General features: G+C 32.1%; 1 protein-coding gene across 1 annotated transcript in view; it reads right to left on the reverse strand.

Annotated features, from left to right (window-relative positions):
• The window catches only part of Ppcs (phosphopantothenoylcysteine synthetase), a 41,582-nt gene that overhangs the window by 12,771 nt on the left and 928 nt on the right, over window positions 1-27,883 (reverse strand). Inside the window, exons 2-5 of the mRNA XM_067287178.1 lie at window positions 17,640-17,728; window positions 17,317-17,459; window positions 12,206-12,420; window positions 7,574-7,693 (exon numbers count right to left, since the gene is read on the reverse strand). Of these exons, the coding sequence (XP_067143279.1) occupies window positions 7,574-7,693; window positions 12,206-12,420; window positions 17,317-17,459; window positions 17,640-17,728 (567 nt within the window). The remainder of the gene's footprint in view (window positions 1-7,573; window positions 7,694-12,205; window positions 12,421-17,316; window positions 17,460-17,639; window positions 17,729-27,883) is intronic.

Consider the following 27,883-nt stretch of genomic DNA (forward strand, 5'->3'; position numbering starts at 1 on the left):
TTAATGTCAGATAAGGACAGAAGATTTGTCTTATGCAGAGAGAACGATTTTACTTCTAGAGCGAATGACTTTCTGTTGCATTCATGCTCAGTGGAGATGGACAGAGATCCAACGCCAACTGTACTGCGAAAGGCAAGGAAAATTATAACACTGCCAGGACTAGCACTGACTTTATCTGGTCACCTTGAACCTCCATCAAATGTTGCCTGCCCTAGGCTGTTCTTTCAGCCCAAAACGCATAAAGAGAACTGGCCGTTACGACCTTTAGTAAACAAAAGGTCGCATCCAACTTACCACCTGGAAAAAGCCCTGGCAAAATTTCTACGAGAGCTGCTCCCGGAGTCACCATTTGTCACTCCCTCCTCCATAGAAGCCAAGACCACCATCGAAGCCAACATCACAAGAGCAAACATCAACATCTGCACCTTCTACAAAATGGACGTGATATCGCTATACCCTTCCGTCCCCACGTTTGAAGCCGTAATGCTAGCCAATACTATGCTCCTTAAGAAAGGTCTCACAGTTCAGCAGGTACTAGATATTCGCGAAGCGTTGATCTTCGTCACTGAAAACAATTATTTCCGCTTCAACCAGAAAATCTATCTCCAGAAACAGGGTGTCCCTATGGGCTCCCCTCTCTCTGCAGTCTTGGCCGAGCTCGTCATGAGGGACGTGGAGCAAAAAACTTTCAACGCACCGCTCACTATTTGCTACCCCCTGTTATACCTACGATATGTTGACGACATCCTAGTAGCATGGGGGAATTCAGAGGAAGAATTTATCCGATTTATGCAGCGACTATCAAGCGTTTATCCCACCATCAAATTCACTTGGGAAAAGGAGCGGAACCAGACAATAACATTTCTGGATATGCAGATACAGAAATCGCCGGAAGGACCACGGTTTGCGGTATACCACAAGTCCGACATGATTCCCCACATCACTCCAGCTGACGCCTTCCAACCATCGCGGTATATCAATGCCGCCATAGCAGCTCTCATCAGAAGGGCGATACTGCTTCCCTCATCGCAGGACCTAATAAATGATGAATTGGAAATCATACGAATGGCAGTATTACACGCTGGGTTCACAGGCGCCAAATTTACGCATGTACTGCGTAGAGTGAACGATTCCATCCACCCGTTCACCACGCTACACAACAAAAAAGAAATGGCAATAGTACCGTCAACATTACCATATCTAGGAGCACAGTCCATACTCATTAGCCGTATATTCCGGCGGTACGGCTTCGTGCTCCCCTTGACCCCTCTACCCAGCCTACGCAGAACCATATGCAACGACCGAGACAAAATCAGCGCATTAGAAAAATCGGGGGTCTACGCGGTGCCACTACAAAATCCAACAACAGGAGAAATAGAGAAATATATAGGGGCAACAACAAGAATGATCGCCTGCCGTATCGCGGAACACCAGGATGATATAAATAAAGGAAGGCAAACAACAGAGCTGACCAAAAAAGTTCTACAACAAGGTTACACTCCGCTTTGGTCAGAAACAGCGCTCCTAAAAAGCTCCAACAATAGAAAAATAATATTCATCTGGGAAGCGATCCTCACAATAACAGCAGAGGCATGCAACGTCCCCACCCTGGACTTGCCCGAAATTTGGGTCACTCTTTACAAGCGCATAAACACTCAAACACGCCGACAAGCGCACACGTAGCGTGTGTGCTTTTCAGCGCATGCACCGTCAATTCGTGCCGATCTAAAATCTCCTTCGAACCGGCGAAGTTACCGAACGCTAAAAGAATACATTATATTTTTTAAAAATTCGCCAACGAAAATCTTCCGTTATTCGGTTTGGAACGTTCGGCACGTGCCTCTTTCAAATTTGTTCTTTCCACATTCGCCTGAAGACGACGATCGTAATTTTTCGTCGAAAGTGCTTGCAATAAAAAGAAGAATCTACGTTAACGCTGAACTCAGTGCTAATTATCAGAAATATATGCAACTTTGGCGTGAGTTATCTTTTATTATTTTCTAAAAAGCTTCTGCCTTTTTTACACGATTATAAGCTGCAAGGCAGGAGAGTTCGACTGATGGCTGATGTTGCAGGTTGGCGATGAAAGATATACTTACGACCTAGATAGAGGAGAATTATTGAAACTTGATTTTTTAGTGGAAAATTGAATGGCAAATTCTCAAAATCTTCATTCTCTGATCCAAGCAAGTGTACAGTTGGATTGAAAGTTTCAACATGGAATTCTCAGGGTACCCTCCTGACTAATCTAAATGATAGTGGTTTTGTTAAACATATTTCTGAAACTGATATTTTGAGATTAACCGAGACTTGGTCTACAGCCCCACTGTGTTCGAGATTTAAAAGCCTTAACCGTAGATTAAAAGTTTTTGAGGTAATGACTACTTAAAGTTTAGGAAGAGGTAGACCTTCCGGCGGGTTGCTTCTAGGTATAAATGAAGACCTGGGGGAAGTAAACTTGCTGCTGTCATGGCAACATATAATGGTTGTTAGAGTGAAATTTAACCGGAAGCAAAATAAAGGGCTACGAGAAATGATAGTTATATTAGCATATCTTCATATTCCTATCTTTGAAACTTTAATTGCAAAATTGGAGGATTTGATTTCTGATTATACTTCAGATTATGATCTTCTGCTGATGGGTGATTTTAATGCACGAATTGGCTTGAGTATGGACACTATTTATCATGGGGATGCGATTTCAAACATCTGACTATCAAATGATAAAATTTGCAATAAAAGAGGAAACTTACTTATTGAACTAGTGAAAACTTATAATTTATACATAATAAATGGCTGATATCCTTCTGAATCACCAGCAGACTTCACTTACATTTCCAAACTGGGTGCTTCAGTAATCGATTTAGTGATCTTGAACAAGAGTCTGGTAGAGAAATTGAATAAATTTTTTATTTCTGAAGATTATATGTCTGACCATCATTTGGTCATTTCTGAAATCCTGATAGACACTGACGAGGACAGAAAATCTAACTTGATTGACAAGAAAAAAGGACTAATCTGGAAAGAAGACAAATCCAGTTTATATTTTGAAACAGTTTCGGCCAGATATGTAAATATTGTCTTAAGTGATGGAATAGAGGACAGTTATTCTGCGATTATGGATTTGATCAAGTCATCAGCTGAACAATGTAGAATGATAACATACCTGGAAATGACAAAATTACAGTCTTCAATTTGATTTGGCAGAGACTGTAGAACAGTGAAGAAAATGAAGAACAAGACGCTGAGAAGGTTTCGAATGTCCCGTAGTAATGAAGATCTAATAAAATACTGTGATTCTAGAGTAATCTTTCGTTCTTTATGTAAGACTAAAAGGAAGAACTACTGGTCAAATATTAGTAGACAGTTGCAGTCTGCATGATTTTCTGTACAGTTTTGGTCTATTGTTAATAGATTTAACAGGAGAAAGAAATCCGATACTCAAATTCCTTTTCATGACTGGGAACGTTTTTTAGAATATAACTTTTGCCACCCAAGTTCTGGTTCAATTCTTGATTTTGACCGTAATAATTTCTCTCCTATTTTAAATGATCCAATTTCACACTTTGAGTTTAAAACTTCAATTTGCAAACTAAAAAGAATATCAGCCCCTAGTATGGATGGTATAAAAAATGAATTTATTATACACCTACCTGATGAAATATGTTTAGAATTACTCAATCTTTTTAACAAGATTAAGGAAACATCAAAATTTCCTGAGCATTGGAAAAATGTGTTGTTGCAAATGATTTACAAGAAAGGAGACAACTAAATCCTCAAAACTATCATCCAATAGCGCTGTTAAATACCTTTAGAAAGTTGTTTACCAGAATTTTGGCAGATCGGTTGAATCAATGGATAATAGAATTTAATGTTATCTCCCAGTTTCAAGGAGCATTTGTTAGAGGAAGAAGGACAATGTATGTCTTTATACTTAATGGTTTAATACAGTATGTCTTATCAAGAAAAAGACGTAAAATCGATTCGATATTAGTGGATTTGGAAAAGGCTTTCGATAGAATCAATTTTAATATTTTATTGGAAAAGTTACATTTATTAGGAGTTTCAACTTCATTCATTAAGCTACTAAAAAATTTATTTTGTACCACAAGATATCATGTGAGAGCACTGGCGTAACGTGAGTGTCAGCCGCCCGGGGTGGAAGAGGGCGGACCGCCCCTGCCACCCCACTATGCTACGCCACTGTGTGAGAGGCAATCTGGCAAATACTAAAGGTGTCATTTCCGGTAGTGGGTTGCCTCAGGGGAAACCTTTAAGCCCCCTGTTGTTTATATTATTTAGTAATGATTTACCACATCTGTTTTCTACCTCTGAAACTTTGGAATTTGCTCTTGGAGAATCTGTTGATCTGCATTGCTTAATGTACGCTGATGTAGTTCTGCTAGCAGATTCAAAAATGGGTTTGCAACGAAAACTTTCTCTGCTAGTTAATTATGCTAAAAGAAATGATCTTACAGTTAACTTACAAAAAATGAAGGGGATGGTTTTTTGCAACGGAGGCAGACTACTTAAATCTGATAAGATATTTGTGAATAATACTGAAATTAGTTTTGTGTCATATTTTAAGTACCTAGGAATACATTTTTCTTTGTCAGGTGCGTATAATCATCATTTCGATTTAATAGCCAAAGATGTAATAATAAGACAGAATAAGACAGACTATATGTTTACTCTACAAAAACGAATGAAGCTAAGTTCTATAAATAGTATTTTTAAACTTTTTGATGCTTTTATTGATTCTAAGATGACTTATTTATTCCCAGTCTGGGCACTAGAAAAAGTACAGATGAAATATTTTAAGAGACTTTTTAAAATAGAACGTTCAGCTTCAAGCTCTGCAGTTCGTCTTGAATTGGGAAGACCTCCATTGGAATTGAAATTTGTCAAGACTATTCTTCTGTTTTGGTCAAAAGTTATGGAGTTACCCTCATACGACTTGTGCCAAATTACTTATAATGTTTTGCTAACAGAGGTCAAACCTGATAAGAAAAGTTGGCCTGCTTCAGTTAAGAATATTTTTGATAGCTTGGGCTACTCCTTTTTGTTTTCAACACAATCAGCTTCATTGTTGAGAACTCACTTAAATGATATAATTCAAACTAAGTCAGACCAGCTGTGAAATCAGGATATATCATCTACTTCAGCTAAACAAGTTAACTTGTTCGAAATGCATCTGGATTGGTGTACAAAAAACTACTTAAACTGTGAAACTAATTTTTTCATGAAAAGCCTCATTATGCAACTTAGACTTAATAAATTTTGGATTATGTTAAAGGGCTATCGGATAAAGGTTAAAGTTTACCTAGGGAACCCCAATGGCCGCGCTTCCGGTAATCTCGACGGCAGGTGATGTTAGAAATTCGGTGTAGGTGGCGGAATTTTTAAATAACGCTATCGTATGCAAATTTTTTGTTTTTCGTGACAGCTCGACTGCTGCGAGTGGTTTTTTTTTCCACCAGTTAAACATTTTTGAAGAAAAAATGCTACTTTCTGCTATTTTTAATAGTAAATAGGTAAGTTTTTATTCCGTCTACTTTTCGTGATGCAACGTGCCGGAATCAAGCCGAAATGGAAAGAACCGGAGTCCGTTCCAGCTGCTCCACAAAGCAACAAGTGTAAGAAGGGAAAAAAAAGTAAGGCACATTCGTGTGGCGAAACTAAAAAACGTGTAAAAATATCAAGTAAAAAGAGAAACATCAGCGATAGGGATCGCAAATCAAGGAAAAGCGAGAAAAAACGGAAAGGAAATGTATGACAGAACGTCAAACACGTGAGTAACAGTTTATTTTGCAAGTTCAGCTAGCTATGAAATATAAAACAATCTTAAAACATTTATTTTTTATTAATGTAATTATTATTTTTTCAAAAAATTATACATACTAACTAATTTGCATAATTTTTTGAACGTAGTACGCGTGCGTAGTACAGCAAACAAAATGGCGACTGGAAGCGCGGCCATTGGGGTTCCCTAGGTAAACTTTAACCCGGATAAATATATCAAGAGAGAAGTTTTGTAGTTATTGTGGTAGTAAAGAGGAAGAGAATCTCTTAACACAATTGTTTGGATCTTGTCAAGTGATATATCAACTAAAATGTTTTGTACTAGGAGAAGATTTCAAGTATAATCATTTGAAAAATGATAACCTGTCAAAAATTACTTTATTTAAGATTTTCTCCTTCTCTAAATCTTTAGAATTTTTGTGATAATTTATTTTTATGTATATTTAATAACATTATGTAACTAATTTGTTCCTCCATTGTAAGAATTAATTTTAAATCAATAAACATAACATAACATTATAACCTCCTCTACTATTATAAACTAGAAATTCTCCCATCAAGTATGACAGAATAGTTTTTATGAGAAAGAGAAGACTTGAGAAGAACTTCAAGCCAAGTTTGATGTTGTGATACTGTTTCTGCAGCCTTTGATAAAGCCATTCTTATTTGATGTTGCTCAAGTCAGAGTTCACGGTCTTCAGGGGTCTCAGTTGTTCTTGTTCTTTGAGATCTAGTATTTACCTGACCAATTTTACTCTTACACTTTCCCCTGGACATCTTTTTTTTGACAAAATAGCGAGCCTTTTTAATTCCATGTTGATAAAACAAAGCTGAATTGTATGTACGTTAGTTAGATGAGCAATAACACTTTCTAAATAACAGGCTCATTAAATTGTAACTTCCCTATTGGATAATATAACATCACGTGGTCACTATGAAATGACTTTTTTAAAAAATTTGTTATGAAAATGACAAGATATGGCTGTCACTTTTAAAGTATAAATTTTAAATTTAATGAAATAAGTAAATACGTCATATGCCAATGGTTAGAAATATTTTAAAATGCAACTTAAGGGAAATTTCCTCGTCAAGCATGAACGTCACATGGTCACTGACATCACTGTAACATAAGTGCAATCACCAATGCAAAATCAACAAAACATTTATTCTACGGCTAATATTTCTGCAAAATAAGTAGTCTACATTAATTCTATTGCCTTTATGTCCTTATTTTATACTATTTTTGTTATATTGTTATATTTTGTTATATTTTTGTTATATTTGTACTTAGGACTTATTATACTGGTGTTTATTTTTTTATTATATTATATATTATTTTATTTTTATTATGGTACTGGTGACTTAATCTTTATTTTTTCTGAATAAGATTCCTCCTTTTGCAGAAATGGAATACCAGTATAATAAGTCCTAAGTAGACAATAATATAACAAAAATAATTAGTAGTCTATACTTTCTGTCAGAAATCAAGACAAATATAACCAAAATTTCATATGGATTGAAGAAAAATTGCTGGAGTTATAAGGAATTCACACACATACATATTTTTATATTACATAGTACAATACTTGTTTACAAGATGACTTGTAAATCATTTATATCATTAAAATTAATTAGAGAATAATTAGATGTCTTAATTTTGTTAAATTTTTCCTGTTAAATTATCCATATGTATATGATTGTAAGAACAGTTAGAAATTTACTAGTATATCATCATCATCTTTTCAAAATTCTCTAAAAATATTAAACCTACCTTAAAAGAAACAATGTATGCTTCTGGAACCCAATGACATACCAAAGGTTGTAGTACTTTTGGTACTAAATGAAGTTCAAGATTAAGTGGACCATCAGCAGAATGTATTTTATGAGTAGACTGAAAATTTAAATGGTTGAAAGTTATCAATAAATAAAGTAAAATGCATCTAAAATAATGTTTAACAATATTTATTATTTTTAAATAAAGATGAAATAAATCAAGTATCTTGCATAAATCTCTTACGTAAGATGTTTGAGTTTGAATAATAGAATGGAATTTAACAGAGATTATATACTGTATATATATATATATATATATAGTTAATTAAGAATAATTTATTTATGAATTCTGTTTGATCAAAAGAATTTACAAATGCAATTCTTTTAACAGCTGCTCATATGTTTTTGCTATCTATATGATTTTTTTCTTTTTCAGTAATCTCCATTATCAACTGAAAGTTAAACTCTAGTGAATACCAAATGTATTCTATATTAAACAACCTTAAGCCCAATTATGTATATATAGATACATAGCCAAATGATCACCTTAAATGCACGAGTATTTAAGGCTATCATTTGGCTATGTAATTCTATATGCCTACTCATGTACCTTTTTGTTCTTATATATTTCAGGAAATCAAAAAATTAGATATACACTTTTTTAAATACAGTTAAGAAATGATATATTAAATGTAGGAAATAAATTTGCATTAACCACCTGTAAGAAATTTGTAGAAAATCTTTTGAAAACATTTTGTCTCTTGTATGTAAAAAAGAGATTAAGAGGTATTAAATATTTATAAAATTAAAAAAATCTTCATTCACAGTCATTGAACATTTATAAGATATTTTCATTTAGTTTTATTCGAGTAAAATGTTAAAATTTTTCAATTAAAAAAAATTGAAATTTTTAATATTTAATTATAAAAATTATTCACTCATCCAATCATATAATAAAGGCTAATATGTCTAGTAACAGAACTTTCATTGAGTTATAATGTGCTTATAACAGTCAACAAATAATTAAATGATTTTTTGAAGACAGATTTCTAGAATTAAAACAAATTTGTTTTAAATATGATCAGGTTCAAGCTTTAATGTTGCTTTAATTTTACACACTACAATTTAAACAATTACATATTTTGCATACATTATATAGACAATTCTCAACTCATGTAAACTAGACTTTATTAATGCTCAAAAAGAAACAATTCAAATAATACGTTATGAATAATTTTAAGTAATTTAAATCAAGTATTATTTCTCAAATACAGTATTCTTGTATTTCAGTATATGAAATACTAAAATACAAGATTAGTGAAATAAGTATACCTTTTCTGTTTATATATTCAAACTTAAAAATTTACTTTAATATCTCCACGTATTAGATTTTAATAAAAGTTAAGGTTGCCTTTATACAATAGCACTAAATAACAACATGATTAAATAATTATAATAAAAAATGTATACATGAAAAATGTAATAGGATATAGAACTAGGAATGTTAAAACTGTCCATAGACATAACATTAAAAATAAGTAAAATTTTTGTGATCTAATCTGATAATTGTTGTTTAAACTATTTACTAAAATTAGAATATATTCAATTTTAATTTAAAACCATTAAAGATGTATAAACTTTTTAAAAAAACAATCTTTAAATTAAAATATTCTTAGCATGATATAGTATCAATAATAATAATTTATGTAGATTTAATTATATAGTTAGTTTAACACACTATAGTTTGCATGTCAAATCATCACAAATAATGAAATTTCTAGAAAAATACTTGACTTTTATTTATTTATTATTATTCAAATATATACATTTTCATTACTGAAAATAATACAAATACTATAATAAACATAAATAAACTGGAAATTCTCCCATCAAGCATAAGAAAACTTTTTTTTTAAATATTTTTTATGAGAAAGAGATTGAAGATTTGAAAAGAGCTTCAAGTCAAGTTTGACAGTGTAATGCTGTTTCTGTAGCTGTTGAAAAAGCCATTCTTACTTGATTTTGTTCAAGTCGGACTTCACAGCCTTCAGGGGTCTCAGTTGTTCTTATTCTTTTAGATCTAGAATTTACCTGACCAATTTTACTCTTATGCCTTTCCTTAAGCATTGTTTTTCCCCTGACAAAATAGAAAGTCTTTTTAATTCCACATTGCTAAAACAAAGCTAAATTATATGTACTGTACATTAGTTAGATGAGCAATAACACTTTCTAAATAATGGACTCATTACTTTTGATTGGATAATAGAATGTCATGTGATCACTATGAAAGAATTTTTTTTTTAAAATTTGTTATAAAAGTGACATGATGTGGCTATCAATTTTTGAATTTTAAATTTAATGAAGTAAGTTTAAAATACACAGTTTGCCAAAATACATAAAAATGCAACTTAAGGGAAATTCCCTCGTCAAGCCATGGTGACCGATGTCACTGCAACGTAAGTGTGATCACTGATCCAAAAATCGATAAAACATTTATTCTATAGCCTATACTTTCCATCAGAACATAAAACAAATATAACCAAAATTTTATCTGGATTGGACAAAGATTGCAGGAGTTATAAGGAATTCACACATACACACACGCACACAGACAATGGCTTTTATATTAGTAATTATTATTGGAGAAAAAGAGAGAATTGTATTTTGACATTTGAATAACTTCAATTTCATACTATTCAATAATGATTGTAATGTTTCTCAGAAATTTTACCTTTCAAAATAATGTTCAAGGAAATAAATTTTTATTATAATTTCTTTTGTGTATAATTGAAAATTTATTGTTTTGAATTATCTTTGCAGAACTCTACAAGTAAGTTTCTTTTTTCTATTATTTTAATATGTATTTCTTTTGATAAAACTAATTTTATAATTTCAAAATCATTAATTATAACAATTACATATTCATTTTTCATATTTAACATTGAAAATAATTATACATTTATTAATATGCATGTTCATATTATAGTGACTGTTTTACTCTAATATATCAGTTTTATTTTCTTTTATATTTATTTCAGTTATATGCTAATTATATGGCCAACAATTATTTTAACAAATATAAATAAAGCATTTTTACATCCTCAGCCTTTTAAAATAACTTGAAAAATTATATATTTTAAAAAGTTTTCAGTTTGTATAAATTAGAATTTTAAATTATTTAAAATTTTATAATAATAATATAACACAAATTAAATTTTCGAAATAATCATTTTAAAATTTAAAATAATCAAAAATATAACAGAATAAAAATAAAGTACAAAGATAAAAGTAAATTAAAAATAGAAACATAAAAAAACAAAATGTTTCCTGATAGTTTTTCTTTTGTTTCTGTGAATTTGACCTTATCAATTACCACCTGCATCATTATGAATCATGCAATATTTTATTTACTAAAAAGTTATCTAAATAATATTTAAATACCGTATTTTATGGACTATAAGACGCTACGGACTATAAGACACACCTGAATTTTGGAGGCAATTTTTCGAAGAAAAAAGTGCGTCTTATAGTCCATAAAATACAGTATATATTTTTTAATATTTTATAAAACACTATAGATCTTGGAATTGAATTTAGTCATAATTTCACTGAATTTTGACTAAATTCGATCCAAGATCTATAGTGTTTTTAAAATCAATCAATCATATCATTAATCTTAAACTCTGTAGATAATATTTGTGTTTTAAATATCAGTATCTTTATAAATTAAAAAGGTAATTTAAAGTAGACCTATTTTAAATGCATAATTTGGTTGATTTAAAATTAGGATATCTTATACAAGACATATTAAAAAGCTTTTTGCCTGTATTATTTAATTACAAAAAACAACTTAGTTACTATGACTAATGAACAGACTTATTACACACACAGCCTATTTAATTAACTTAACCAAAATGTATTTTGACCTTACTGACCCTTATCAATTGGATGGCATACAAGAAACAGAGTATATAATGACAATCTTCAACATTACAATATATGTTAGTAGTACAATTATTACATACATCTTATTTATCGGATTCTAAATTATCACCAGGACATAACACAACAATACTAAACAAGTCCAGTAAAATCCTTGTGAATAGGCTTCCTGTCTTGTTTATGGTCATTTTTAACCACATGTCATCCAAAGGACTAGTAATTTCAATTAATTGTCTCATCACTACTATATTCGTTGGGCTAATTTATTATTATTTATTATTACAAAATATTGAAAGGGGGATGCTATCAAGGCAAGATAAACCTTCCCCCAAGTAAATAAATTTTATCTTGGACTTTTGTTAATATTAATACCAGTAGATAGAAATACCAGTGGCAGTTCAGGTTTACTAGACTTTAATAGAGAGGTTGTGGCTGACGGTTTCATCATGAAAACGTGAATGTTGGACATTCATGTTTTCATGATGAAAACATCAACTGCAACCTCTGTGTTATAGTTGAAACTCTAATTCTGATTGGCTATATGTGACTGTATGACTTTTTTCCAATGTTTATTTTTTAATATATATATATATAAGTTTAATGATGACTTTCATATTATAAAATCTTTTTAATAAAAGTGAGTCATTAAACAATAAATAAAAAATTAAATTCTGTAAACTAAACTTACCATATTAGGTGGTGGAATATAAAAATCTGAAACTGCAGCAGCTAAATATAATAGAGCATTTTTTTTCAGTTCCTGTAAACTTTCTGCAGCAATTTTTAAAATATGCAAATATTCAGAGAGAGTAGTGAATGTAATCATTAAAAGCTTTGAAGAATGAATAGCTGAATGATAATTTTGTAAAACTGGCAATAATTCTTGAACTTTTTCAGGAATTACTAGAAAAAAAAAATGTCATTAATACAACTGTTTTTAAGTATTAATAATACTTTTAATGGTAATGTTGATGTTGAAATTGATGTTATGTTTAATAAAATTTATAATAATTATTTCAAAGTTATTATTTAAATAAATGATAAATTTATTAAAAATTAACACACTTATATTGTGTTAATTATTAAATTTTTTTTTTTGAATTGAATTATGTTCTACTCTATATGATTCTAGTGTTACTAGAATCATATAGAGTAGAACAGTAATACATTTCTATATTATTTACATTAAGAATTTTAAAATTTTAGGTATCAAATTGAAATATATTATAAAATAAAAATTATCACTTAAAATGACTTAATTCTTAAATTATTATAAAAGTTCACTATATAAAAAAATAAATATTATAGTACTTTTCTGTTATTATGAAATAGAAATAATACCTTTAATATGAATTATATATTCATAAATCTCATTCAAATACATAGACATAAGTAAAACTAACAATAGAAAAGAACATAAAACAATTGTCATCTATATATAAAATAAATATATTCAATACACTTCTAATAGAATCTATACATTTCTAAATTCAATGCTTATATCACCAGTGAGTTCTCCATTGAACAATCAGATGTCATGTTTTGTAAGAAGAAAAAAAAATGCTTGCATAATTGTGCAATTAAACATTTTACCATATACATACCTTTTGTGAAAATTCGAACCCATCGGAACCAAACGCTAGTAATAAAATGTTTTATTGTTTGGTTCCCACGGAGAAACCATGAATCATGAGGAACAAAATCCGAATAGTGCTGGTTGGTGAAAGATAGAAACGTGACCGAGACGATAAAAGGGTGATGAGAGAGGAAAAGGGGGTCGGTTACATAGTGTCCGTTCAATCGACTCGAAGGTCGGTTACGTAGTGTCGATTAGACAGTGTGTGTGTGTCCCGAGTCCTGAGGGAACCCGACGTCGAACGAAGGAATACCTTGCCGAGGATACTTTGAACTGGTGGAAAGACCGACTCGGACCACGAGGTATGACTCTCCAAATTCGTGTAAACTCTCTCTCTGCGTATCCGAACTGCAGGCGACGGTAGCTCGCCCCTAATTGTAACTGTAGCTTTAGTCTTAATAAATTGTTGTTGTTTTTATATGTTGTTAATGTCATTTATTTGAGTATCACCGCCGCTCTATCGTCGGACCCATCTGCTTCCTCCTTCTCCACTCGCATAACGAATCCAAACCGCCATCTTGACCATGGACAGGTCTCACTGACCTGTTAACCGAGAAAAAGGAGGTGCTACTCCTTCCACTTCCCGGCGCACCCACACTTTCATTAATCTGTTCATATTACAGTGTCCACAGTAAGAGTGAACCGATAGTTCCTACAGGCAAAATTTACTTGTTTCATGGAAGCCACCATGTTGGTTTGTTGAATAATCATCAGTCTTTCAAGCTGTTGAGCTCAATGGTGAACCAACACCGACATCAGGGCCTCAAATGGAAAACTCAATGGTCTACATTTACAAATGTTCTCTCACTGCTGAGTCAATCATTGAATATAGAAACATACTGAATATAAAATATACCGTGAGAAATATACTGATTGTACTTATCAAAAATATGAGAATACAATAAGTATAATGCTGGCATTTTAAAAAATGCATTAAATAAGAGTACATAAAATGCCCTTCAGTCAGTGTTAATGAAATTTAAAATTATTTTTTCAAGAAATCATATTCAAAGAATTTTGATACATTCATATTTTATAACATTTATTGGGTTGTTCGGAAAGTAATTTCGTTTTTTTTATTACTAGAGGAATTAGATGTATTTTTACTAGCCAATTTTATTTTAAACCACATTTTCATTATATACTTCAACAGCTGACATTTTAAGGCTTATTTCTAAAAAAATTTTGTTTGATTCTGTACAATTGTTTTTTTTTTCAGTGTCCCATCAAATTTGGAAAATCGAAAGCATCATTTTTGGCATATTTTGCTTTTTTATAACTAAAAAACCAAAATGCTGTTCAAACAAGAAAAAAATTGTGGTACATGTTTGGAGAAGATCTGTTGAAAGAAAGACAGTGCCAAAACTGGTTTACAAAATTGCATTCTGGCAATTTTAATATCAAAGATACACCACATTCTGGATGGCCATTTGAAGCCAATGAAAACAAAATAAAGGTACTGATTGAAGCAATCTGCCGTATAACGACACGTGAAATCACTAAGAGATAAAATCTGTTAAATTGAACCGTTTATTATTACTTAAAATGAATTGGTTTTGTTTCAAAGCTCGATATATGGATTCCACATGTTATTAATGAGAGATGCTCTCTATGGTTGGATTTTAAAGAATTTTTTTTTTGAGCTTTTACCAGACAATTTAACAATTGATTCAAAAGCGTACTGCCATCGAGTAAACAAATTGAGTAATAGCATCAAACAGAAAAGGCCAGAATTGATCAACAAACAAAGTGTAGTGTTTTACCATCATAATGCCAAATTTCACACAAGTTTGGTAACTCATCAGAAACTGTTATAGCTTAGCTGGGATGAGTTATCACACCAACCATATTTGCCAGATCGGGCACACTCAGATTATTACTTGTTCTGGTCTATACAAATTGCTTTTAACTGTAAGACATTTGCTTGAAATTACAATGTCAAAAATCACTTGGATCAGTTTTTTGTAAACAACAATCAAAATTTTTACGAATGTAAAATCATGCTACTACCAGAAACAATGACAACAGGTATTTAACCAAAATGGTCAATATATAATTTAATATAATATTTATTTATTATAAGAATATTGCATTTATTTTTCTATGGAAAAACAAAATTACTTTCTGAACAACCCAATAATTCTTCAACTACCATATATTATACTCTTAATGTAAACATTTTTATCTAAATTTGATTTTAATGTAAAAAATATGCACATTTAACAATTCAACAAATTTCTATTGTCTAATTAAAGAAGTAGCCTTTAAAAATTTAGTATTTTAGGATTTTCATAATGACATTTTAATATTTTGTCACTGTTAAGATTTAAGTTATAGTGTTTCATTTCCTCAGAAACTTGTGTTCTTATACAAAAAAAAATTTTTTTTAAATGTGCAAAAAATTTTTTCAAAAATTATCAGTGATGTTATTTCATAATTTAATTTGAATTATTACAGCCTGAAACTAAAACATTTAGTTCAGTATGAAGAATCAGAATATCTGTTCTTTCTTTTATGTAAATATGTAGTTTATAAAATATATATATACAGGGTGACAATAATTAACCCGTACAAAGTTTGTAGCAATGCTGCACTTGAACTTTTTTACTGTCACCAATTTACATACTATTGTTTAATTCTCCATGATTTCCTGCCCGTGTAGATGTACTTTCGATGTAATAAGGGTTAGTTCTTTATTTTTTTAATGGTGTCGAACAAATGTTGTGCAATTTTGAAGCTATTCCGGCAAGGAAAGCATCAATGTGAAATTGTTTGTCTGCTTGGTGTTCCAAAAATGACAGTCTCAGATGCAGTTCGGCGATTCAAGGAGCTTGGCCACAATGGTGACCGTCCCGGACGTGGAAGAAAGTGCACTGTCAACACGTCTAGGAACCGCAAGATCATCACAAAGCGAGTTGACTGACATGCGAAGGTCTCCATGAGAAAAATTGCTCGTGAGATCAGAATCAATCGCGAATTGGTGCGTTTAATGGCGAAAAAGGAACTTGTACTCAAGCCCTACAAGTTCCAAAAGGTTCAGCTCCTCACCGATGAAAACAAGTGCGTGAGACTCCAAAGATCCCGTTGACTCAAGCGTCGGGCCGCAGGTCGACAATGGGAGTGCATTCTCTTCACAGACGAGAAGCTTTTCTCCGTACAACCATAAAAACGACAGGAACTGGTCCGCGGGGACTCCTGGATGCTCAGCTGTCATCGAACATCACAAAATCCAATGTCAGTCATGGTTTGGGGCGGAATTTGTGCGAGCGGCAAGACACCCCTTGTTTTCGTCGATCAAGGGGCCAAAATCAATCAAGATGTGTACCACCATGACATTCTCGAGGCTGTGGTACTTCTGTGGGCTCAGCAGCATTTTGGCAGTGCGAAATGGACGTTTCAGCAGGACTCGGCGCCGACTCACAGAGCGAAGAAGACTCAGGAGTGTGCAAGGCTCATTTTCCCGATTTCATCTTGTCTGCGGAATGGCCACCATACTCGCCGAATCTGAACCCAATGGACTACAGTGTGTGGTCCATTTTGGAGGCCAGGGCCTGTTCTAAGCGCCATGAAAGTTTGGAGTCGCTGAAGCAATCCTTGCGCTGGGAGTGAGACAAACTGTCTCCAGAAGAGCGCGGCCCATCGCTGAGAATTTCAAAACGCGTTTGGGGCTCTGCATCAAAGCAAAAGGAGGCCACTTTGAAACTGGCTGAATATCTGATTAATACATAAAGTATTGTCACTGTTATATGCTGTTGTTTTGCTAATTTTCATTTCTTTAATAAATTTACGATACAAAAAACTTGTACGGGTTAATTATTGTCACCCTGTATAAATAAAAAAAATATATATAATTTTTGTTTATTAATAAAAATAATCACAAATTTAATATAAAAAGGATAACTACTTTTAAAAGGTGACTGAATTTTTTAAAATTCCAAATTTCGAGATTTGCTAATTCATTTTCAAAGTAAAAAAAAAAAAAAATGATCATGTAATCAAAACCTAAAATTTTAAAATTTTTGTAAACAAACAAATAATAGAAATGGCTTTTTTAATAAAAATTTAAATTTTTATTTTAGGTAGTGAAATAAATATCATAAATATACTTTAAATGTTAATTTACAAATAAATCAAAAAAATAAATGTATGTAATAAAACTTTACCTTCAATACGAAAGTTTCCTTCATCATCTTCAACTTCATGAAGAATTTCTAACATTGAATTGGCCGGAAAATGCCGAGCAAATGGTTGAAGTGATTTTCTTCGATAGAGAAATATTATTGCATAACCAGATTTTAAGAAATATCTTTAAAATTATTAAGAATAATTTTCAAAGGAAAACTTAATATAGCCAATTTATTTTCATAGCAAATGATAAATATATTCTTGTGAGCTAATAAAATAGATTAATTTTGATTTTCATTTATAAACATACTTTTGTAGTGAAATATAAAATGAATTTAAAAACTTAAAAGAAAAAGGATACTCTGCTGATGCAGAACCTCGATTACCTGCACTGAAATTATCTACAAAACGAACTGTATTATGTTCTAAGGGCACCGTTGTCCCACCACTCTAAAATAAAAAACATTCATATTAAATATTTTGATAAGAAATACTGTAATTTATTATACATAGACTAATGTGTAAAAATATATATATTTTTTTCAATTCAATTCAAAATTTATTCGTAATAAGGCGATAGCCAGTTACAAAGGATGTTTTTGACAACAATCGCTTGTTATTAATGTTAAAAAATACACTAGCAACACAAGTCAAACCAAGCATTATATTCCACATTTAGTTACCAATTATAATTATTTTAATAACATCAATTTAAAGTCATTTCAACCTATACTGCAACTGGTAACTTTCTTCATACACATGGTTCTATAACATACAATACCATTAATTTATATTACTTATGTATTCAATGAATTTGATACATTAAAAATTTGTGGGCCTATTTATATAGTCTATAAATTATGTCTATCTTGGCTGTATGGAATATTTCATACATTGCTCTTTCATTAGTGCACCCTGTTAACATATGCAAGTCAAGATTGTGTGCTAGTTCCTTTGCATCTTTACAGCCACAAAACATGTGAAATTTTGAGATTATTTTTTGGCATCTTGGGCAAATACTCTTTGAAAACTCAATGATATATTGCCAAAAATATATATATATATATATATATATATATGTGTAAAAATATATATTATTAAAATTTCAATAGTTTTCATTTACATTAACATAAAAAGAATAGTTTAATATCTAAATACATCTTGAAAAACCAAAATATTTCATATGAAAAAATGTTTACATTACAAACATTGTTCATCAACTACAAGTACAGTACATAGACATTCACTTAACAAATTTTCTCTTTGACAAATAATCAAAGTTTACATTCTTCATATATGAAAAATGTTCACAATGAACACAGTTTTCTATATCTAAATCCATTTGTCTTTCTGTATTGTTACTATACAAATATTTAAATACACTGAATATTGATCATTATTTGAACTTAAAATATGTATAAATGATAATCATCACAATATTAGTCTAACGATATCTTCTAGTTTAATTACCGGTGCTGGTTAAAAAAACATTTGATTCTAAGCATTCCATTTTTGGAATACAATTGGGTAAGGTCAAAAGAATTAGTTCGACATTGTATTAAATGCTATGTTACCGGAATTAAAGGTTAAGTAATGGTGTTCAATATTAGTTTATTGATATCATAAAACAAGAACGTATATGGAAAGATTAGGGGCAGGAGGCCCAATTAACTATATACAAACTTCTGGTGCAAATTGGAAATCACATTATTACAATTCAAAAATTCCCCCTGAAAGGAATTAGATGACTGGCACAACTCTATTGCTAATGGAAAAGTATGATGTACAGGAGCAAAGACACTACTAATTTGAGGTTTTAAATTAAAAAATTATTAAAAATCAGCCTGGCATTGTGAATACGTCACAATAAATAATTGCATATTTATCAAAAAGAAAACCTCAAAAATTAATTGTATCAGTTTCAATTAACATGGCTGATGGTATTTACTCATTAAAAACACTTGAAAGAAACTAAAACATGTTCTATTATAGAGATGACTTTTTATTAGAGACTATACGTCTGTAAAATATGCCTAAAAGTTTAAAATATTCACTGGTGATAAGCCAATAATTAAAATTTAAAAATGCAGAGTTTCAACTAAAATGGTGAATGTTTTAAACTGTTTTGCATATTTTTAGAGGTATAGCCTCTAATAAAAAGTCTCTGTAATGGAAGACTTTGTTCCTGGTGACTGGACATGACAGAGATGAAGGCATTTTAGTTTCTTCCTAGTATTTTTAATTAATTGTAACAATGCTAAGATCATCATTAGAAAATATGGTATATTTAAATCTTTCTCTCTCTCATCTCAATACATTTGTTGTTCCAATTAGTGGTAAATATTTTTCATTAGCAGAAAAGTTCAACATGTTAGAATGCAATTGCAATACACAAAGTAAAAAACTTTTCTGGATATAGTCATTTCCAGTATAATATTCATTTCTCTTTCCACTTTCTATCAGCAATTCATTCTCTAATGATAATCCATACCTTGTTTTTCCCTATTAGCATAATGTCTGGAATGTTGATCCATCTGTAGTTGAAAATCCCAGAGTATTTTTCCTTCTCATTTACAATAATTTTTTCTATTTTGTGATTTTACCAAGTCTTGCCCTACTGCCATACTTTCTGTAAATATTCCAGTTAATCATTGCTGTTACTTAATGTTGTTCAAGATAGTTTGTTCAATTTTCTTACAGCAGCTTATTATGTGCTCAAAAGTCCCTTCTTTGCTATTTCCATGTTTTCCTACCATTGGCTGCTTTATTTTTCCAATGTTCCCTTGTACTGTATTGTTAGCTGTGCTTGTGAACCTCTGGTTCTTCTTCAGGTGAACCGACAAGTTAAGAATCTTTCAAAAAGAAAAGAAAAAACGAATTCCGAAAGTTCTATTTAAACCTTAAATAGAACTTTTGGAATTCGTTTAAATAGAACTTTTGGAATTCGTTTTTCTTTTCTTTTTGAAAGATTCTTAACTTGTCGGTTCACCTGAAGAAGAACCAAAGGTTCGAAAACGTTAGTGAAAAAAGCTGTGCTTGTGTGAATGCATAGAGTTTTATGTCATCCATGTATTTGAAATGAGATATGTACTGTGCAATATTTGTATTTTGTGTTGTTTACCTTATTAGGTAGTGGGTTTAAGGCTAGACAAAACCAGAGTGAACTTAGAGAATCTTTAATAAATACACAAAAAATATAAATACGACAAGGTTTTACCTTTTTACAAAGGTAAACCTTGCTTCTGTCCTTTTTTTGCCGTTCACACCATCATCAATCCATAAAAAAATTCACAAAGTGATAGAGAGAATCTTTCTGGAAAATGTTTCATTTTATGTGTATTTGTTTTGATATGTGTTTTGAGGTCTGAGTCTGAGATGGAGTGATGTTCTCTAATGCTGTATTGTACTTTTTAGAAATGTTACGAGTATTGGATGTATTTTGTACAAATGTATGCAATAATCATAACTGAGATTGTGTTAAATGCCTTCTTATAATTGACATATACTACATGTAGGTTTCTGTGTTTTTTGTACACTTTGTTCCTCTGCTTCATTTTTATATGTGACTGGATTGGATTAGAAAAAGAACTCATAACTTGTGGGTTATTTGCAAAAAATTTTGTTAATAATAAACATATCTTAAACATCATCACCTAACACCTCCCTCTAGAGTCAAATTGCTTACATAATTTACTTGGTAATTAGCCTTATACTAGCCTGATAGAATTTCGGCATTTAGTTGGAGTTTAGCTTTAATAATAAACAGTTATTATTTCTTAAACATTTACGTTTTAAATACAAAAATAGTAAGATGAAATTTAAAAGAATAATTAATGACTTACATTGTCTTCAAACTTTAATCTTTCATACTTTTACAATGTTAATAATATAATGGAATTTTGAAATATTCAAGTTATTTATTTTACTTCATTAATTTAAATAAATCATACATGATTTAATGATTTATTTAAATCATATGATCAACACTTGTGCTGAAGTCTGCTGGCTTAGTTGTGATTGTAAATGGATTCCAAATCCAGGAATTGTCCTCACTGGATTTTAGAAAATATTGCAAAAAAGTTGATTATAAGACATGCAAGTGTTCTAAAATTACATTAGAAATTTCATCTGCTTTAGATTTTATTTCAGTCAAAAATTCATGCAAGGCAGAAAAATAAAATTATTCTGTTCAATTGTAGAAATCCAGAATTGTAACTTTCTGTCAAAATATGCAATTTTATCACTTGTATTAAAAATTGTAATATTCTTTCCTTGTGATTTAAGTTAATTTCAATGCACTTTATAAAAATATCTGCCAGATATGCAAGACTTATCAACCATAAAGAATTTGTTAAAAATTCAAATTAAAATTTTTTCCTAAATTATGTAAAGCCAAGTTGATCAAGAAAAAAATTCACTACAAAGTTCAAAAAGCTTAAATAGTGCTTTTCCTCTGATAGCCATCTCACTTCAGTATGTAATAAGAGTACATTATGTACACTACCCATTTCATCACACAAAATTTTAAATAATCTGTATTGATGTAGTTGAGATTTTAGTTACTTAATCATTTTTACAGCTTCATCCAAAATAGTTTTTAAATATGTAGGAATCTTTTTTGTTTGTTACTAGTGCTTGTCTAAGCAAAACACAATGACTTTCAGTGGTTCTTGTAACTATTTGCAAGATACATGTTGCAATGCCATCTTTCTTACCATTGCTTCAGCACCATCTTCACAAATATCAATACACTTCTCCCTACTAATTTCTTGTATTGTGATGGAATTATTAATACTTAACTGCAAAACACACCGGGATGAATATAAACAGTGCGAATCACATTAACCAGTTGACCGCTGTGCATATGATTAAAACTTGCAAACATTTTCGTAGTCCCTTCTGGGCTCTTCTTCAGGCTTCTTTTTTATTCAAAACAAGCTGGCAGTTAACATTTGAATATAAATCGAATGGTAATAGATTTCAATCTTATTTAAACATCTTAAGGGAAATGCATGCACATATTACCATATGTGCATGCATTCCCCTTAAGATGTTTAAATACGATTGAACAATACGATGATTTCAAATGCGCATGCGTTCCACTTTAAATATGATTTAAAATTAATTATTATTGTCTAGGAATTATTAATACAGTTTGAATGTATCTTCTCCGGTAGTTTTTCCTTGTAGATATTCACATAAGTAAATCTTCAATACTTTTATCAAATACTAGCAGACCCGGCCACATGTTGTTGTGGCTCAAAATGTAACTAATATAAATGTATAACACTTTCCCCGTGGGTGAAATTTCAAAAAATCCCTTCTTATATACATTATCTTGACATACCCTATTAAAACGCAATCAAAACCGCAAAAAACCGCATCTAAAATAGTTCAATAGAAACCGAGTTCTTGATGGTAAGCCTTACTCCTGTCCATCTCCCCCCAGTGGGGGGGGGAATTTCGACATGTATATTATATAAAAATACGTGCGTATTCGAATGCAACATTGTGTCAAAATTTCAAAGGAATTGGTAGGAACAAACAAACATTACATTTTTATTTATATAGATAGATAGATGATCTGCTTTAGTTCATCCTCAGAAAAGCATGATGCCTCACAGTAAAGCAAACTTAGGTCGTCAAAGTTAGCACCATCTGTTGGACATAAAAGCCTTAATCCTAGATGATATCTTTTAATTTATATAATTTATATGAATGTTTAACGGAATAATATACAGCCTATGTCCACCCTGAAGGTCCATTCTAAATATTGGTGAAAGAATTTTTGAAATCGGATGAGTAGTTTCAGAGATTACCTGTTACATACAAACTTACAAACATTTCCTTTTTATTAGTATAGAAGATGTAACAAACAAACACTAGTAAAAACATCAAGCCCTGTGACATCTCTAGATTCATGCATTTGCAATGCATGTTTAAATGGAGTCTAAGTCAATGAATTAGTTCTTTCTCTACATCAGCAGAAAGATCCTTCCATGTCAGTCTGTGGCTTTTTATTTTTTATATGAAACTATTATTTGATAATTATATTATATAATGCTAATATACAGTAGACCCCCTATAACACAGTAGATACGTTCCATGTTATATGAATTCTGTGTTGTATGAGTCACTTAGATTTTACAAATACATGAGCCGTTCACAGCCCGGCACTTGTGCAGTTTAGGGGGTATGGTGCTAAAATTAGCCTAGAATCGATTAATTTGACTCGAACATTTCCAAAACATGTGTAATTTTTTGGGAATAATCCATATAAACTATGCTATAAACAAAAAATGGTAGGAATACTTACCAAGTGCGCACCGTTCGAAGACGCCATTGCTTAAGCTTGTTTTCGTCGTGGAGTGGCTCATCGAACGGAGAACACATTTCCTGATAAGTTATTCATTCTGCGAAAAATTTGCTGAACTTCAGAGAAATCATTAATAGAAATATAATTTTTATGGCCGTTGAATAATAAATGTTTTTTAGTAGGTCCACTGCTTGTTTAAACTCAATGTTTTGTGCAATGTCCACTATTGGTCCAGATTCGACCAATCCTGTCGAGACACGAGTCGGCCATGACAGTCTGTCTCATTCTTTTACCGTGTTATACGAACACAATCGTAATTTTTCCGCCATGTTATACGAATCCATGTTATGGGGGAGTCTACTGTATTAGATTTTGAAAAAAAACCACAATTTGTAATTCCATTTCTTCTTCAATCATATATGTGTCAGCATAAGTACTTGTCACTCCTTGTGACTGGCACATTTCTGCAAGTTTTGATTGATATTGCATGTGATTGCATGTTTCCTAGAATGAACTCTTCTGTACTTCCATCACACTTGGAGTTGTCAACAACTAGGGATGGCTGTCAGGATTTAATTAAAGTTAGAATTTACTTAAAAATAATAGCAGTAAAGTAGTCTGATTTAATCTGGCAACTGTTTTCATATTGACTATAAACAATATGCTAAACTAATTTTTAAATCAAAATCCAAAAAATTATAAACAGAATGTTTAATTATTAACAAATATCACTCAAATTTACTTTTTTGGCATTGGACAGAATGGAGTGAAAACTGGAGTGTGGTAGCATTAATCATTTTTAAACATTCTTTAATCCAGTAGTAGAAATCTGACAACTCTATACTTATAATGGAATATAAAATATATTTATAGATGCTATCTATAATATTGGCCAAATATTGGCCTAGTAGGCATAATAGAGAAATGGGAGGTAAAGCTGGCATTGAGTAAAATGAAAAATGGGAAATCAGTGGGCCCAGATCAGATACCAATAGAGGTATGGAAAGTCCTAAGAGAGGAGGGAAGAGACTGGCTAACAGAGTTGTTTAACAAAGTATTGTTAGAGGGAACTATACCCAATGAATGGAGAAGAAGCTATTTAGTACCCATCTTTAAGGAAAAAGGGGATTGCAGAAATGTAATAATTATAGGGGGATAAAACTATTGGGCTCACGCAATGAAACTTTTTGAAAAGGTAATTGAACAGAGGATTAGAGAGGAAACTAGTGTCACTGAAGGCCAGTTTGGATTTATGCCTGGGAGAAGTACTACGGATGCCATATTCGTGGTGAGACAGGTGATGGAAAAGTACCTATCCACGAGGAGAAACCTGCATATAGTGTTTATAGACTTGGAAAAAGCATATGACAGAGTCCTGAGAGAAGTTCTTTGGTGGTGCCTTAGGAAGAAAAGTGTGCCGCTTCAGTACATTACGACAATTGAATATATGTACTATAGGTCCAGCATGTAGGTTAGGACTGCAGTTGGATTGACAGACATGTTTGAAGTAAGAGTGGGCTTACATCAGGGGTCAGCACTCAGTCCATATCTCTTCCTATTAGTTATGGATGCGATAACATCTGCTTTACAAGAGGACGTACCCTGGTGTATGCTGTTTGCAGATGACAGTCCTCCTTGATGAGGGTAGGGAAGAACTACAGAGACGGCTAAACAAATGGCAACACATGCTGGAAAATGAGGGCCTAAAAATCAGCCAAACCAAGACGGAGTACATGTTTTGTAATTTTGACGGTCTCCCTGGTACTGGTATGTTAAAACTAAATGGAATACCATTACCAGAAAGTACTGAATTTCGTTATCTGGGATCTCTGCTGCAGAATGATGGCAACATTGATAGGGAGGTTACTAGGAGGATCAATGCAGGGTGGTTAAAGTGGAAACAGGTGACAGGAATAACTTGTGACAAACACATGCCACTTAAAATAAGAGGGCTAATATATAAAACTGTCATCAGACCCGTGTTTACATATGGGTGTGAGAGCCGGCCGATGACAGCCACCGAAGAGCAGCAGTTGCATGTGGCAGAGATGCAAATGCTGAGGTGGATGTGCGGGGTCACGAGGATGGATAGGATTAGAAATGACTACATCAGAGGAAGTTTAAAAGTAGCACCTATCTGAGAAAAAATAAAAAGCCACAGCCTGACATGGTTTGGACGCGTGATGAGAAGGAATGAGGAACATGTAACAAAAAAGGCACTAAATATGAGAGTACAGGGATATAAAGGTAGAGGAAGACCTAAGAAGAGATGGATTGAATGTGTAAAAAAAAGGATATGCTGGACTGTGGGATGGATGAAGAAATAATTAGGGACAGATCAATGTGGCGTGAGTTGACATTCCGGGCCGACCCCAAATAATTTGGGATATAGGCCAGGACAAAGAAGAAGATGCTATCTATAATGAAATTTTAGAAATTTTATTTTCTAAATTCCTCATAAATTTGTATAAAGAATGTTTTGGCAAATTTTAAAATAAAAAAATATTAAATAGCAGAAAGGAAAATTCACTGTACACGGCATTATTAATAATGCCGTGCACAGTGAATTTTCCTTCCTGCTATTTAATATTTGGCGTGAGGATCAAGCTGTATTATATAAAAACAAATATTTTCGTATACAAAACACATTGATTTCACTTACCGTATATCTCGGCAGCTAGGACAAGATATAAATTTTTGTCGAAGTTTTATAGTTTTGGCTTATATCTGTCCTATAAGACAACCCCCAAACTATCAATGGCCTATGAATTTAGTTTAGATCAGTGATCATCTTCTGAATAATAATACTGTATAGTGTATACAGAATTATGTCCTATTTGTAATTTTTCAAATGAACAAATTTATTTTCTTGCATCTGGCAGCACTGCCTTGCGATTGTTGCAAGCATTCACACTGATTCGGCATTCGGGTAATGACCTTGACTATTCACAAAAATGTCGTATGGGCTATTCTATTTTGTGCACATACCCTACTCTTTACTAGTAAATAATTACGGTTTGTCCGTTTTTTTATAATGGTTTTAATTTATATAAATTTCAATCTAATTTTTTGTGTCTGTCCTATAAGACAACCCCGGATTTTGGGGGCCTTTTTTTTATGATTCAACTATCGTCTTATCTGCCGAGATAGATGGTAATTGAATTCTTTTGGATTCCAGAAGTGCTGACAATAATAGAATAAGAAAGAAATGCAAGTCTTCAAGTTATTGTATCTAAAATAAGTGTCTGTTGTTGATTAATACTCAACTTATTAATCTGTATATCACAACAGACAGTAAGATGTGAACTCTGAATGAGGTGTTTCCCAACCTCCAGAATTGTAGACATCTACACAAGCAAAAAGTCAAAGGAACCATATCTGCATATGCAACCTTACATGAAATATTTGCCGCCAAAGGTAAATTTTTACCACATACCAGTATACTGCCAATTCTCCACAGGTTCATTTTCTCCACTTCATTGCTCCTACGGGTATGGGGTATGGTCTACAACCCCGATAAGGTCCCAATCATCTCATTCAGAGGTGTAATAGGGGATACTATAGATTACCACCTATGGAATTTCGGGACTTTGAGTATATATCTGAACTGAGGGGACCGAGACAAGTTCAACGATACCCTACTTTTGGACCGGAGACGAAAAATAAGAAAGTTATCATACTTTTTTAATGCTTTCATACAAACGGCACCATAGTTGCTAGTGCTGCCATCTCATGGTAAAGTCTTCAAACAAATTTAAAAAAAGCATTCTGAAAGGCAAGAAATTGCACAAACAGTTGAACGCCACTTCCTTTTTTTTCCTTTTGTTCAAGAACTACCGTGAATCAATAACTAGTGACGTTAAACAATCGGCGGCTTCCTCTCCCGGGGGGAGTCTGTCAGAAGCACGAACAGTCAAACGCCACTTCCATTTTTTCCTTCTGTTCAAGCATTGCGACTCCCGATCGTGATAGTGCGGTCAGCTCGTAGTACTAGCCGACCGCAAGCGATAGCGAGACTGAGGGACCATAGCCCCCGAGGTCAACTAGCAAGGATGTGCAAAAAGGACTTAACTTAAACTGCAGACGATCAGCGTTCTCATGGATCAACATCTGCCTCTGTTGAAGGTATATATGGCCAACTTGCCGGACTGCCTGTTAAACATGTGATAGGCTTAGCGGAGAGAGCGATGTGACTCCCGATCATCGCGCGATTGCTGAAAAAAGTATAATAACTTTCTTATTTTTTGCATCCGGCCCAAAAGTAAGATACTGTTGAACTCAGCCCGGTC

Source organism: Centruroides vittatus, unplaced genomic scaffold (assembly GCF_030686945.1).
Source record: "Centruroides vittatus isolate TY-2023 unplaced genomic scaffold, ASM3068694v2 scaffold_435, whole genome shotgun sequence".
In the NCBI taxonomy this organism is placed as follows: domain Eukaryota; kingdom Metazoa; phylum Arthropoda; class Arachnida; order Scorpiones; family Buthidae; genus Centruroides; species Centruroides vittatus.